Below are 15,257 nucleotides of genomic sequence, written 5' to 3' on the forward strand. Positions count from 1 at the left end.
CATCATTGTTGCTGATGAGACCTACCACTGTTGTATTGTCTGCAAACTTTATGAAGAGGTTGGTGCTGTACATTGGTGTGCAGTCGTGGGTTAGCAGGGTGAAGAGCTGGGGGCTGAGAACACATCCTCGTGGTGCCCCTGTGTTCAGTTAATGGTCCTGGATGTGTTGTTGCCAACCCGAACTGCCTGTCGTCTTCCGGTGAGAAAGTCCAGCAGCCAATTGCACAGGGAGGTGTTGATGCCAAGCCGATCCAGTTTCTGTATTAATTGCTGTGGGATGATAGTGTTAAATGCAGAACTGAAATCCAGAAACAGCATTCTCACATAAGCGTCTTTTGTTTCCAAGTGAGAGAGAGCTGAGTGGAGAGCAGTGGAGATTGCATCATCGGTGGACCGGTTGGCCTGATATGCGAACTGGAAGGGGTCAAGAGAGGGGAGGATGATGGCTTTGATGTGTTGCATGACTATCCGCTCAAAGCACTTCATGACAATGGGGGTCAGAGCAACAGGACGGTAGTCATTAAAGCTGGATGGGGATGGTTTCTTAGGGACTGGTGTAATTGTGGTAGTTTTTGAAGCATGTGGGGACAACAGCCTGGCTCAGGGAGATGTTGAAGATGTCTGTGAAGACATCTTTGAGCTCTTCTGCACAGTCCTTCAGCACCCGACCCGGTATGTTGTCTGGACCAGCTGCTTTCCGGGCGTTGATCTTTGAGAAGGATCTCTTCACGCTGGCTGGAGAAATACACAGAACCTGGTCGTCAAGAGAAGGTGGAGTCTTTTGTGCAGGCATGGTGTTGTGTGCTTCAAAATGTGCAAAGAAATTATTGAGTTCATTTAGCAGAGAGATGTCATTATCGCAGGTCTGTGGTGGGGGTTTGTAGTCAGTGATGGTTTGGATTCCCTGCCACAGGCTCCTTGTGTCTCTGCTGTCTTTAAAGTTGTGGGTTATCCTCCTGGCGTATTGTCTTTTGGCCTTTTTGATGCCACGGGACAGGTTGGCCATAGCTGTTCCCAGGTCGTCATCATCGCCGGCCCTAAAGGCAGCATTTCGTGCCTTCAGCAGGTTATGGACCTCTCCTGTCAGTCATGGATTCTGATTTGCACGGGTGGTGATGGTCCTGGTTACAGTTACATCATCAATGCATTTGGTGATGTAGGCAGTGACTGTCTCAGTATTTTCCTGAATGTCAGTGTGCTGGTTGTAGATGGCTGCCTGTTTAAACAGGTCCCAGTCTGTGGTGGCAAAACAGTCTTGAAGTGATGAGGAGGCACCTTCTGGCCATACACGAACCTGTCTTTGAGCTGGTTTGGTGACTTTCACCCTTGGTCTGTATGCTGGCGTTAGCATAACAGTAGTGTGGTCAGAAAGGCCCAGGGGGGGAAGGGGGGAGGCTTTGTATGCTCCTCTGTGGGTTGTGTAAACCATGTCTAAAATATTGTTTCCCCGTGTTGGAAAATCAGTGTGCTGATATAATTTTGGTAGCACTGATCTAGGGTCTGCGTGGTTAAAATCTCCGGCCAGGATGAGAAATCCATCCGGGTGTGTTGTCTCTTGCTCACTGATGGCAAGGTACAGTGTGCTGAGTGCCTCATTCCTATCGTTGTTGTTAGGACTGGGTGGAATGTAAACAGTATTATATGTAAAATGTATTAGAACATTGTAAAATGTTATTATAACATTAGTTATATCTTTTGCTATGCTATCCCTGCTATCGCAAGTGCAATAGTGCTATCGCATCCACAAGAATTAACTCCCTTATTGTGTTTGTTTATTCTTTGTTGAGGCTTACCATATTGATGGTTTGCAACTTGCTTATCCAAGGCAGTGGGTGTAATTACCATCCTGATTAGCTTTGCAATGAGCTTCTGCCCCAGACCTATCACACAAACGCACGCCAAACACTGATTGCTCATCAAGCCACCTCTCTGTTTCTTTTTTGGTCAGTGCGTAGAACTCTCACCATTGTTTTAACATTCATTCTGATATGTCCCCTAAATGCCGTTTTACGTTCATTCGGCTTAAGGCGCTCTGCAGAAACACTTAGGCGCCGCACCTGAGCCTTTCTGGTAGGGAAAACCCTGATGTATTAGAATAAACACGTTCATTTAAACCTTGCAGCCAGAGCTACTGTCTGTGCTGTGCTGCTATAGAAAAGTCATCAACCCTGTGGACTTCTGGTCAATTAGAATGTATGTTTGAAACACTTATGATGTATGCTATTTGAGATATAGCTACTGTGTAGTAATAAAGTATAACATTAGCTGTGTTATACATACAGTCATGAGCAAAAGAACGTCTTCAATTCTGTATTTTTATTTATCAGGGCCTAAATAACAATTGTGAGGTCTTCACCAACTTCTATTAACAAACTAATAAGCTCAGGTGACAACAGAAAAGAAAACATAACAGATTTCAATGTGTAGTCATTTTTTCCAAAAAATAAACCCACATTCATAAATCACGTGGGAAAAAATAAGTACACCCTTCCTACTTCCACAGTCATTAGGAGAGCAATTAGCAGCCAGGTGTTATTAATGAAATGCACAAGATTAATTCATCTTCAAGGAGTATGACTACCTCTATAAAAGCAGACCTTTTGGCAGTTTGGTGTTCTGGAGCACTCAGGTGTGTGTGTGTTTGTGTGTGTGTGTGTGTGTGTGTGTGTGTCTACATCATGCCAAGAAGATAAGATATAAGCCATGACCTCAGGGAAACATTTTGCCATGACTGTAACTAGAGTTCGAATGTTTGTTTATTTACTAGAGTTCTGTATTTATTTACGCAGCATGATAGCTTTTAACTTCTAATTAGCCAATTATCTGCTGAATAGATTACAAAACTACACCGTTTTGCAGTTCTCATCTTTTTATCTTAGAGATGCAGTATTTATGCACACCGTCCCAAATCATGTCACTCAGTGAGCTTTATATCAGACACTAGCATTTACGCTTTCTGTTTGGACCTTGTTGAAATCTATCACTGCATTTCTGTTATTTCTGCATTTCTTCAGAATCCAGAGAAATACTACGGCGACCGCTCCAAGGCCAGCCTCACCCAGTTCGCAATGCAGTTCGTGACAACCAAAGTGACAGAGCTGTGGCAAGGTACCGTGACTCATCATCTCCACCAGCATACAGCTGTCTTTATGTCCTTATCATTTCACTGAGATCTAACCAAGACATTTGATTTCTGCTCTTCTTTAAAGGGAATGTTTTCACTGAGATTGATCAAGCATTTGCTGCTAGACTCGGGTGGCTCATAACCTTCTGCGCCAACACGGGAGGTAAGATTCCAGCAGCTTACCATCCGGAGTGATTTTAATGTGAGACGGAATCCAATCCAGAGCTGAGGTGAAGAGTCCAACAGTGGTGTTCTGGCACTCCTGGGGGTTTTGGTCACTAGCACAGAACTTTTTTTCACCCATGTTACATACAGATGTAATGTATGGATTTTCCCAAATAAGGGAAGCTTAAAGGTGCATTAGGGAAGACTAACGGTTAAGTAGGTGAGCTCGACATTTGAATGATTTTTTCTTGAGCTCCCATTCCCACCCATGTTCATGAATCTCCACCCCCAGGATCTACAGGGGCCCAGAGATTATAGCATCTATAAAATGCTGACAGAAGGCCCATCTGAACACAAACAAGCATTCTGGACCAGAAGTCAGTTTTCCAAACAGGTTTTCCCAGCCATGTAATACACTTGTGCTGAGGCCATTGCTTAAACCATTTTTTTATCATGTTCAACAAAATTTCCTGGCTATTTGTACAAGTAAGAAATAAACAAAGACTATTGCACCTTTAAGGGATTGTAGAGCCCCGGTGTGGGAAGGTGTAGAGGAAGATTCGGGACAGCCGGAATTCTACCGGAGCTACGGGCTCACGTTTATTCAGTGTGTGCTTTTCAGCACCCCTTCAAATCTCAACAGAAAAAAATAGCAACTTCTGCTCTGTCAGGTTCAAGTTCATGCTTCCTGGCGTGCGCACGTGTTTGCATGTGTGCATGTGTGTGTCTCGCAAGCTCTGCCAAACAGTCTCGCACTCTGTCTCTGTCTCTCTCTCGCACAACGGTTATGGGGAGACCCCTGAAAGCACAAAGAGACACACATAAATCAACTCAGGCTAATAAAACACAGGTGAGAATCATCACGTGTTACCTGCTGATTCAACCCACTTCCTCTCCGTCCACAGCTGACGCTCGACCACGCCCCGCCCCCACAGGGATCCTTCAGCTGGCAATGACTGTCATCATTTTGACATTACTCACAAATACTGGCCCAAGTTATCTACTGAGCTATAACTGCCCATCTTCCCAATCTGATTTTATGAATTAATAATAATCATCATAATCATAATAATTAACTACATCCAGAATAAATCACTTCATTCACATTTATACGACAGCACGGTTAAATACTCGAATTTGATTGGTCAGAAGGTGTGGATTAAAGTAGCATTCGACTTACCTCGGAAGCCGGAAGTCGGAACTCCGAATTACATCCATGCCTTCGAGCTGCAAAGTGGGCAAAAAGCATGGACGTTTTTCCATGTTTGTCTTTTGTTAGCAACATTCTAGCCAGCTAAATGTGATGTCTATTTACCTCATCAAAAAGTGCATTGTGTAGTCAGTGTTACAGATTTAACAATCTAATTTGTCTGTATGTTGATTGATTTAAAGTGAATACTTGTATATACAATATAATTCATTTAAAGGTAAGAAGTGCTATGTATGTAACGTTATGTAAACGTTTATGTAACATTTATGGAAGGCGTTTCGGGTATCGACGCTTTTTTTTTTTTTTTAAAAACATTCACAACTTTGCACATTTTTGAGGACAGAGGAAAGGCTTCAGGACAGGAGAGTTTAGGCTTTCTGATTTCTCAGTAAAATGACAGGCTGCTTTTTTTTTTTTTGTCTCATTAACTTTGAGAGAGAATACAGGAGAGGCTGGTGAGGGAGTGAGTACATATACCTTAAGCGATAACAGGAACTAATGTGTCTCACCAGACGTTCCATAACATTAAATGTAAATACATATAAACAACTAAAAAGCATAATATGTTGTTCCATGATGAATTTAAAACATGTTGGAAAATCGGTGTGGTGTAAGTGGAATAACGCACTTCAGACCTTGCTGTTATACAAAAACGATCCACTTCAGGGTGGTAAAGACTGGGGGTGGTAACACATCACACCATCTCAAGCATGGATTATTTTCTGTTGTGTGTTATTCCTTATTTATGAGATACTAATAAAGCTCTGGAAACAGTGACTTTATTTTAATTTAATGATTATGAGATTATAAGTTCTGTTTTTTTAATATATATAGATTGCCTGGAGTCTCAGACGAGACAGAAGCTTGCTGGAATGTTGGTAGGTATTTGATTTATTTATGTACTTTTTAATCATGTCTAATGACACACCACTTGGTTATCAGAGCTGTTATACAGGTAGGTGTTGAAATTAAAAATAAGTGTGTGTGTGTGTGTGTGTGTGTTGTAGAACGGTCTAGTGAAGGTGGGCTGGATGGACTGCACATTACACTCTGATCTGTGTGAAAGCTTTGACGTCACGACCAGCACGACGGCTCTGTTTCCCCCCGGCAGCTCTCTCACACAGGACGGCAGCGTGCTGGTAAGATCCCGGTTCGCCATTGTCTTCTTCTCCACCCTCCTCTTCTTCATTCTTTTCCTCTCTCTTCTACTCCTTTATATCATTCTCCTTCTCCCACTCCTTCTTTCACCTCTTAGTCCACTTCTTCTTCTTTCTCTGCTTCTCTCTCGCCTCCCTTTTCTCCTCTATCTCCTCCTCCTCTTTCACCTTCATCTTTGTGATTAATCAGTTTTGTGATTAAATTATGTCACAATACACTTTTCTGGGATATCTTGGATATTGTGATATCTTTCAACTTAACATTAAAAAAAAATTAAAAATGTAAAATATACTTTTATAATAATAATTATAAAATAATATAATAATAATTAACATTGAAAAATAATTTTTGTTTTTTTTATAAAAAATATTTTTTAAAAATAAAAATTTGTCAACATTTTTTAAAAATAATTGATTGCTGAATTTTGTAGTTAATCTTTAAAATTGTAAAATGTAAAAAGAAATGAGGAATTTGTGACTTTTTTCTCTTTTTCAGTGTAATTTTTTATAAATAAAAATGTTATTTTTTAAATATAACAAAATAAAAATAAATTTTTTATAAATTTGTTTACTACTAATATAGAAAAATCTCTCCCCACCAAGACAGGCCAACAGTTTATATACTGGATTCAGAGACAGTTACACAAGTTTGAAACTGCTCACTCAGCATCTGTCACACATCAAGACACACATACCAAACTCCACATCCTGCTCAGCATCTGTCCGTGTCAAAACACACACTCCGAAGTCCACTTACACATACAGAAGGCACTTAGTTACCAACTTGGAACAAATTTCAAACAAATGATTATTATAAGTAGTATGAATGATTAATTACTGAGCATTTAACTCTCAGACAGATAAATGCATATTTTATTTCCACACCCTCACTCTAAATGATGGGCTCGTTTTGTTTTTCAGTTTCTGAAGACTCTGGATGCCAGAGAGATCTATGCGCAGGTGTTGCAGCACATGCCCGATCTGGAAATTCTCACAAAGCAGAGCTTTGAGGTAACGGATCTGAACATGAAGGATGATAACACCTGCCTTATTTTGCCATGAAGTGAGCTGATAGATGTTCATCCCAGAATACCAGTTCCTTTGGTTAAATTTAGCAAGTCTATATACAGTTCCTTGCCAGCTCTGAATTTAGTGAGAAGCTTGACAGTTGTCATGAATTTGTAAACATAATAACAGCTATGAACATGCTCGGAGTCTGCATTTCCAAGTTGCAGCAGCGTTCTCACAAGTTTAACCGCAGCGAGCACGCTCATGCCGAAATTCATCAGTTAGCTTTGCATGCACCAGCAATTAAGAGGGTTCAGGGCATTGTTTTCGGAGCACTAACACACGAAAACACACTCCTGTGTACCACTAACTGTTTTGGCAGTGGTGCATGTGTGAAGTTGACTCATATCAGACTTAGCCAGGATGTGCAGTATAATGATGAAGCACATTATTATATTTTCAGAGAATAAGATGCATTTTCAGAGGTGTTATCTGTAAATAAATAAATAAATAAAAACCCACAACTCATGACACTGAATTAGATTAATAGACAGCAGGCACTAATATCTGACAACACACTACATGGCCAAAAGTTTGTGTACCCCTGACCATCACACCCTTATATGCTTGCTGAACATCCCATTCCAGATTTAGTCCCCATTTACTGTTATAATAACCTCTACTCTTATGCGAAGTCTTTCCACTAGATTTTGGAGCGTGGCTGTGGGGATTTTTGTTCATTCAGCTACAAGAGCATTAGTGAGGTCAGGTGCTGATGTTGGTGAGGAGGTCTGGGGTGCAGTCAGTGTTCCAGTTCATCCCAAATGTGTTCAGTGGGGTTGAGGTCAGGGCTCTGTGCAGGACACTCGAGTTCTTCTACACCAACCTTGGCAAACCATGTCTTCGTGGAGCTCATTGTCATGCTGAAACAGGTTTTGGCTCGACCCCTTAGTTCCAGTGAAGGGAAATCTTAATGCTACAGTATACAAAGACATGACAGACAGTTGTGTGCTTCCAGCTTTGTGGCAGTATTTTGGGGAAGAACCAAATAAGGGTCAGGTGGTCAGATTTCCTCATACTTTTGGCCATATAGTGTGCTTTGAGGAAGCCATACGTCAATCAATTTAAGACTGTCCGGAATGCAGAGTTCTTGTTTAAAGGAGTTTCCTGGTCAAATGGGGCAGAACAATGATCAAGCACTTTTAGAGTAATGCATGTCATTGTGTTTTCTGATGGATCCAAAATGTCTTTGTGCATAGTACTTTTCACAGTACAAAACATTTCTTTTATTTAATTTCTGAAAAAGGTTCTGTACAATATTTTAACATTTTACAATTGTAAATATTCAGTAGAAAAACATTTTAACATCTAATAAGAGGTTTTCTAATTGGTATAAAAATACTGGTAAAAGATCTGTGTTATCGCAGTATTGTGACATACACTGATCAGCCATAACATTAAAACCACTGACCGGTGAAGTGAATAACATTATCTCATTACAGTGGCAACTGAACAGTCAGGTCTCAAAGTTGATGTGTTGGAAGCAGGGAAAAAAAAGGCAAGTGTAAGGATCTGAGCGACTTTGACAAGGGCCAAACTGTGATGGCTAGACGACTGGGTCAGAGCATCTCCACAGTGGCAGGTCTTGTGGGGTGTTCCCGGTATGCAGTGGTTAGTACCTACCAAAAGTTGTCCAAGGAAGGACAACCGGTGAACCAGCAAGGGTCATGGGCGCCCAAGGCTCACTGATGTGTGTGGGGAGCAAAAGTTAGCCTGTCTGGTCTGATCCCACGGAAGAGCTATTGTAGCACAAACTGCTGAAAAAGTTAATGCTGGTTATGATAGAAAGATGTCAGAACGCACAGTGCATCGCAGTTTGCTGCGTATGGTGCTGCATAGCTGCAGACCGTTCAGAGTGCCCATGTCGATCCTTGTCCACCACCGAAGATGCCTACAATAGACACATGAACATCAGAACTGGACCGTGGAGCAATGGAAGAAGGTGGCCTGGTCTGATGAATCACGTTTTCTTTTACATCATATGGATATCCAGGTGCGTGTGCGTCACTTTTCTAGCGAAGAGATGGCACCAGGATGCACTATAGGAAGAAGGCAAGCTGGCAGAGGCAGTGTGAAGCTCTGGCAATGTTCTGCTGGGAAACCTTGGGTCTTGGCATTCATGTGGATGTTATTTTGACACGTACCACCTACCTAATCATTGCTGCAGACCAAGTACATCCCTTCATGGCAACAGTATTCCCTAATGGCAGTGGCCACTCAGACTTGTTTGTCCAGCACATCCCACAGATGCTCGATCAGATTGAGATCTGGGCAATCTGGAGGCCAATTCAACGCCTCGAACACTTTGTAATGTTCCTCATACCATTCCTAAACAATTTTTGCAATGGTATGAAGAACATTACAAAGTTAAGGTTGATCGGTGTACACTCACCGGACACTTTAGTAACCACCTGTACACCTGCTCATTCGTGCAATTATCCACTCAGCTAATCATGTGGCAGTAGAACAATGCATAAAATCATATAGATACAGCTCAAGAGCTTCAGGAATGTTCATCACCTGGTCTTTTTATTTACAACTGTCCAGTTTTGGTGGTCTTATGCCTAATGCAGCTTCAGATTCCTGTTCTTGGCTCACAGGAGTGAAACCTTCTGCTGTTGTAGTTCATCCACCTCATGGAAAGACGTGTTGCACATTCTGAGATGCTTTACTGCTTTATCTTGTTATTATTTGAGTTTCTGTAGCCATTCTATTAGCTTGAACCAGTCAGGCCATTCTCCTCTGACCTCTGTCTTCAGCAGAACTGCCACTCACTGGATGTTTTTTGTTTTCTGCACCATTCTGTGTAAACTCTAGAGACTGTCATCCCAGGAGATCAGCAGTTTCTGAAATATTCAACAACATTAAAATGAACATTAACCAAAGCTCTTGACCATTATCTACATGATTTTATGCATTGTGCCACTGCCACATGATTGGCTGATTGGATAATTGCAGGAATGGCAGGCGCATGATTGACCGGCGAGTGTAATTTATCATGATATTGATATTATATCATTATGTTGCCCATCTCAACCCTTACATGAAGTGGAATCGCGCTTCAGTAGTTCACATTTGTTTTAAACATAAACATAAAAAAGTCATGGTGAACTAATGTATTAATCACTAAATCATAGCCAAACCCTGAACATTCATGTCTGTAGTATTGCAGGTGCTGTGACTCTAACAGCAAAGCAGACAGAATTTCTGATAGCTTGGATTAAATGCACTAATTGTCTCTTTTCTGAATGTAATTTCAGGACAAGTTGGCTCGGCACCGTTGGCTGGTCAGTTTCACCTTTGGAGAGAAGAATGTGGTCACCCACGAGTACAAAAAGCTCACCACACTGCTCAAAGACTCCCACATACAGGTTAAGGCTTGTTCCAGTGGTCATGTGACACTTGTGCTGCTCTTAGACTACAAATAAAGAATTTAACAGAGAAAAGTATTTTGGTGTTGGGCTTTTTGGGGATTGTGGGTTTGAATCCTGACAATTCCACACTCATCAGTGGCTGGGCATTCACGAGGGATAGCATGTCAGAGTGAGATTAGCCGATTATAGGTGTCAGTAAGCTCAGGTAAACAGCACAGAGCTATTAGTTCTCTTCTGAAGTGTATTCAGCTGCTCTGTGGTGTTAGTAGGGGCAGTTTAAAGAAGATGGAGACATGTTAGCCATCACCCACTTGTGACTAAATTAGGAGAAAATATGGATATAAATTCTAAACAAATTTTCAGTAGTGTTCTGAAAACCTGGACTTCGGCTGATATATATTATATATTTACTTTTTTTCTAGGGTAATAGATTTCCTTTCTATTCATATATGTATAGAATAATGTCACAGTTGTGTAGTTCGTCTGTTATTTCATGAATGTGAGTTTCTCTTCTTACATTATGTGGAATCTCTAATGTTTGTGCAGGTCGGGAAGGTGGATTGCGTGTCTGAGGCAGAGCTATGTGCTTCCCTCTACATCCAGAAGCCTTGTGTGGCTGTTTTTAAAGGCCTTGGCATTCACAACTTCGAGATCCACCATGGTGTGTTCAAAGACCTTACAGTCCTGTCAGTTTTCTGGAAATGTCACCGCCTAATAATAATAAATAATATCTATGTGCCTTGGAGAAGTGTGTGAGGTTCCAAAACCAATTCCTTGCTGTCACTGCAATGATTCAGTGATTAAGCTTTACATAAACTGCATGCTTTTTTATTTCATAATGTTTTTTTTGTTTTTTTTCATTTGTCTGAAATATATTCAAATGTTGTGATATAATAGAAAATGTTTCTATAATAGAAAGGGTCTCAGTACACAGTAATGTTGAAGTTAGCAACAAACAATGCTATGCTTTGTCCATGGTTAGTCATGTTAACATTTTTGCTATATCTGTCTGTAATTTGTCCTCAGGTAAAGATGCATTGTATAACATTGTGGCTTTTGCTAAAGAGAGTGTGAATGCCCACGTTACCACACTGTGGCCAGAGAATTTCCCTCGGGATGAGAAAGAGCCCTGGCTAGTGGACTTCTTCGCCCCGGTCAGTCCTTATAACCTATTATTTATATAAAAGCTGTGTAGCATATCGTTGTCACAGTACAGAATGATACCAGTATAACCGTATAATCAACACACCACTAGTGCAAAAACAAACCCACTTTATCAACCTTGGCATCACGTGATGCAGAATTACTTGTCATACTTGTGGATTCTCAGGCTTTACAGGTATGCTGTGGCAAAATTTGGACCGGCATGCACCTTGTTAAAATTGTTTGTGTGTGTCTGTGTCTGTGTGTGTGTGTGTGTTGTAGTGGTGTCCCCCATGTCGTGCCCTTCTTCCTGAGCTCAGAAAAGCCTCTGTTCAGCTTCATGGTCAGATGAAGTTTGGCACTCTGGACTGCACCATACACGAGGGACTGTGCAACATGGTGAGCAGCAACACTTCACTCAGACCTCGCTGCTGATTAACCTCACATTGATCATTTCAATTTTAAGCTCCTTAATGTCTGCTGCAGTGATGCAATCTGTCATGCGACCTTGCGTTCACACTAACGATCCTTCTTAGTCTATGTAAGTGCACGACATGGAGCCCACAGTATATTGGAGTTGGAATTACATAATGAATATGAGCTCAAAGTGCATTAATTTGAGGATGTTTACATCCAAATCGGGTGAACAGTGTAGGAATTACAGCACCTTTTATATGTGGACCAACCCTTTTAAGAGACCAGAAGTAATTGGACAATTGGCTGTTCAGCTGTTCCATGTTCAGGTGTCTGTTATTCCCTCATTATTTCACTTTCACATAAACAGATGGCACAAGGTGGCATTTACATTTGAAATCTGTTGCTGTTCAAAGTCCAAAGAGCTGTCACTGCCGGTGAAGCAAGCCAATATTAAGCTGGAAAATCAAAACAAATCCATCAGAGAGACAGCAAAAACATTTTGCTGTGGCCAAATCAACTACTTAAAAAGAACAAATGCACTGGAGAGCTGAGGAACACCAGAAAGCCCAGAAGACCACAGAAAATAACTGTGGTAGATGACAGAAGAATTCTTTCCCTATTAAAGAAAAAACCTTCACAACAGCGTGGCAGAATAAGATTGCCCTCCAGGAGGTAGGTGTATCTATTATCAAAGTCAGCAATCAAGCGAAGCAAGTACAGAGGTGTATCACAAGATGTAAACCTCTTTTTAAGCTGCAAAAACAGGAAGACCAGATTAGAGTTTGCTAAAACCATTAAAAAAAAAAAAAGCAAGCCTGTACAGTTCTGAAACAACATTTTTGTTTTTTTTAAGGCAGAGAAGTAGAATATTCTGCAGTGGCCAAGTCAATCACCTGACCTGAATCCAAATGAGCTGCATTTCACTTGCTGAAGTCAAAACTGAAGACACGGCCCAAGCGGCTCAAGAACACACAGGAAGTGAAGACAGCTGCAGTAAAAACCTGGCAGAGCATCACCAGGGAAGAAACCCAGCGTCTGGTGATGTCTGTGGGTTCTAGAAACCCAGCGTCTGGTGATGTCTGTGGGTTTTTAACACTTGGTTGCAAACCATTTTTCAGTCAATGACTGAAAAAGGGTTTGCAACCAAGTGTTAAAAATGATCATTTAATTTATAATTGTTAGGTTGTCCAATTACTTTTGGTCCCTTAAAAGTGTTGTAATTCCTACACCGTTCACCTCATTAGGATGTAAATAACAAATTAAAGCTGAAAGTCTGAGCATGGTAAGTATTTATTTATTTTTTTTAAAAAGCAGTTAAAACTGGTTTGTTCCCCTTTTTACATTTTTAAACAACCATGTTCTGGTTTAAAAAGAAAATGGTATCTAGTTCCTTTGCTTTCTCTGTCTGTTACGCTCATCTCCCCTCACCTGTGGTGATAAACGAAAGGAATGGCTTTTAAGATAAGATAGAACTAAGTTGAAATCAAGAAGGGGAGCTGACTAGTGTATGATGCAGGCATGTAAGGTCAGGCTAAATGAATCATCTTTGTTAGTAATTTCTGAAATTGTTTCATGACTTTGCCTCAGATATCTTCTGGTATGTTTTTCATTAAAAGTTGTGAGCAAAAACCACAAAAAACCCGGAAACCCAGATTTATTTTCCACGTTTGTTTCTGCTCTCAACCTGCCTAATAAGTCTCACAGTTTGTGCATGTGCGCGCACCCACACACACACACACACACACACACACACACACACACAGAATGTAGCGCGGCTGTGTTGCACAGCTGTACACACAGCAAGTTAGAGCGGATTAAAAATCTGATTTTTTTATTTTTTAAATGTTCAAGAAAATCTCTTATTTGGGGTACACTTACTTTGTGAGAAGCTTTCAGATGAAAAATGAACATCCTCATACTTGCAAATGCACGACTCACCTGTGGACATTTTGCATTTGTCTGTTGGTCTACTTTTAATTTTTGGGATAAGTTTTTCATATAATACATATAAATATTGTAAAGAAATGTAAGTGAGTACACTCACACATGGTGCAGATCTTGGTTCTAGATAAATTAGACGGGGGCTAAGCTGCTTCCTGATGAGTCTAATACTGTGCAAAAATCAGATAACCATCTTCTACGAAAACAAAAGGTGTTCTGAGGAAATACCGACGCGGCAAGGTTAGACTGCTTTCAGAAAGCATGATGATTTTTTTCTGAAGACAGTCAGTTCAATTAAATTCATTTCAGCTTTATTTGTATAGTACTTTAAACAACAGACACTGTGAGAGTCAGAAATCCGGATATAGTTTGAAAGTTATATCTCTAACAAGCAAGCTAGAGGGAAAGTGACAAGTGAAAAACTCCTTGAAACAGCATGAAGAAGAAACCTTAAGAGGAACCGTCCTCATCTGATAAAGACATAAATGTGTGTTGGAAAGATGTTCAGTTTGAGCATGACAGTCTTTAGGATTACAGCAGAGCTTCAGTATCCAGGTCAGATTGTCCACTAATGACCTGGTGCTTTCCCTCCCCTCCTGTTTTGCAGTACAACATTAATGCCTATCCAACCACCGTTATCTTCAACAAGTCCAGCATCCATGAGTACGAAGGTCACCATTCAGCGGATGGCATTCTGGAGTTCATCAAGGTGAGACGACACTAGAGAGGTGTTTAACTCTTTTTTACCAGAAGCCAAATAAAGGAATTTCCGCCTCTTTTGGGGATGCTGGTGTTCAGCATTGAATTTATTTGTGATGTCACATTCCACAGTAGTGGTTAATGGCTCATATGAAAGGAGACACTCAGGGCTTTAAAAATTTGCAGTTTTTCTTGTGTTTCTAGCCTACTAGGTAAAAAAAATTGGGGAAGTGGTAGCTCAGTGGTTAAGACGTTGGGCTTCTGCTTAGAAGGTCATGAGTTCAAACCCTAGCACCACCAAGCTGACACTGCTGGGCCCTTGAGCAAGGCCCTTAACCCTCAACTGCTCGGTTGTATAAAAAAAAAAAAGAGATAATTGTAAGTCGCTCTGGATAAGAGCATCTGCCAAAAGCCATAAATGTAAATGTAAATGTACTAGGTTTAAATGTTTTAATTTTATTGTGGCAGTTGCATAGTGTTTTACTATCAGAAAAGCTTTAGATGTGCTGTCTGTTATATCTCTGTACCATTGTTATTATTGAGAAGCGTGAATTGTTTGCCCAGCAGCGGGGCTCACGCCCCTCCCCTTTCCCATCACCCTGCTCACCAGCAGCTAAATACAGAGTCACGATACTCTACACACAAAAACCCAACAGTGGAACACCAGTGTTCTGCGAGAAGGGTTAAAGAAATTGTACACATTTTCCTCGATAAGTATACTCCAACATCTCCATCATGATATGTCTGGTGTCTGAAGGTTGCTTCTTTAGTTTTACACCAGAGCTATTAGGCTAATGAAGAAGCTAATTAGGCTAATGAAGCTCAAAGCTGCCAGTTTAGCATCATACAACCTGCATATCCTATTCATCACACACTCTTTACCATTGAGCGTGTGTCTAGTCAACTACCTGGCGTTACATATCTCCCTTTGCTAACCACATGTTTCAACATTTGAACTT

General features: G+C 40.8%; 1 protein-coding gene across 2 annotated transcripts in view; it reads left to right on the forward strand.

Moving 5' to 3' along the window:
* dnajc10 (DnaJ (Hsp40) homolog, subfamily C, member 10) overlaps nucleotides 1–15,257 on the forward strand; it is a 37,530-nt gene that overhangs the window by 13,356 nt on the left and 8,917 nt on the right. For both annotated transcript variants that reach the window (XM_026912957.3, XM_026912958.3), the window contains exons 7-16: nucleotides 3,015–3,108; nucleotides 3,210–3,287; nucleotides 5,334–5,377; nucleotides 5,507–5,638; nucleotides 6,578–6,667; nucleotides 9,985–10,095; nucleotides 10,645–10,759; nucleotides 11,125–11,252; nucleotides 11,524–11,640; nucleotides 14,207–14,308. In XM_026912957.3, the coding sequence (XP_026768758.1) occupies nucleotides 3,015–3,108; nucleotides 3,210–3,287; nucleotides 5,334–5,377; nucleotides 5,507–5,638; nucleotides 6,578–6,667; nucleotides 9,985–10,095; nucleotides 10,645–10,759; nucleotides 11,125–11,252; nucleotides 11,524–11,640; nucleotides 14,207–14,308 (1,011 nt within the window). The remainder of the gene's footprint in view (nucleotides 1–3,014; nucleotides 3,109–3,209; nucleotides 3,288–5,333; nucleotides 5,378–5,506; nucleotides 5,639–6,577; nucleotides 6,668–9,984; nucleotides 10,096–10,644; nucleotides 10,760–11,124; nucleotides 11,253–11,523; nucleotides 11,641–14,206; nucleotides 14,309–15,257) is intronic.

Source organism: Pangasianodon hypophthalmus, chromosome 5 (assembly GCF_027358585.1).
Source record: "Pangasianodon hypophthalmus isolate fPanHyp1 chromosome 5, fPanHyp1.pri, whole genome shotgun sequence".
Lineage (NCBI taxonomy): Eukaryota > Metazoa > Chordata > Actinopteri > Siluriformes > Pangasiidae > Pangasianodon > Pangasianodon hypophthalmus.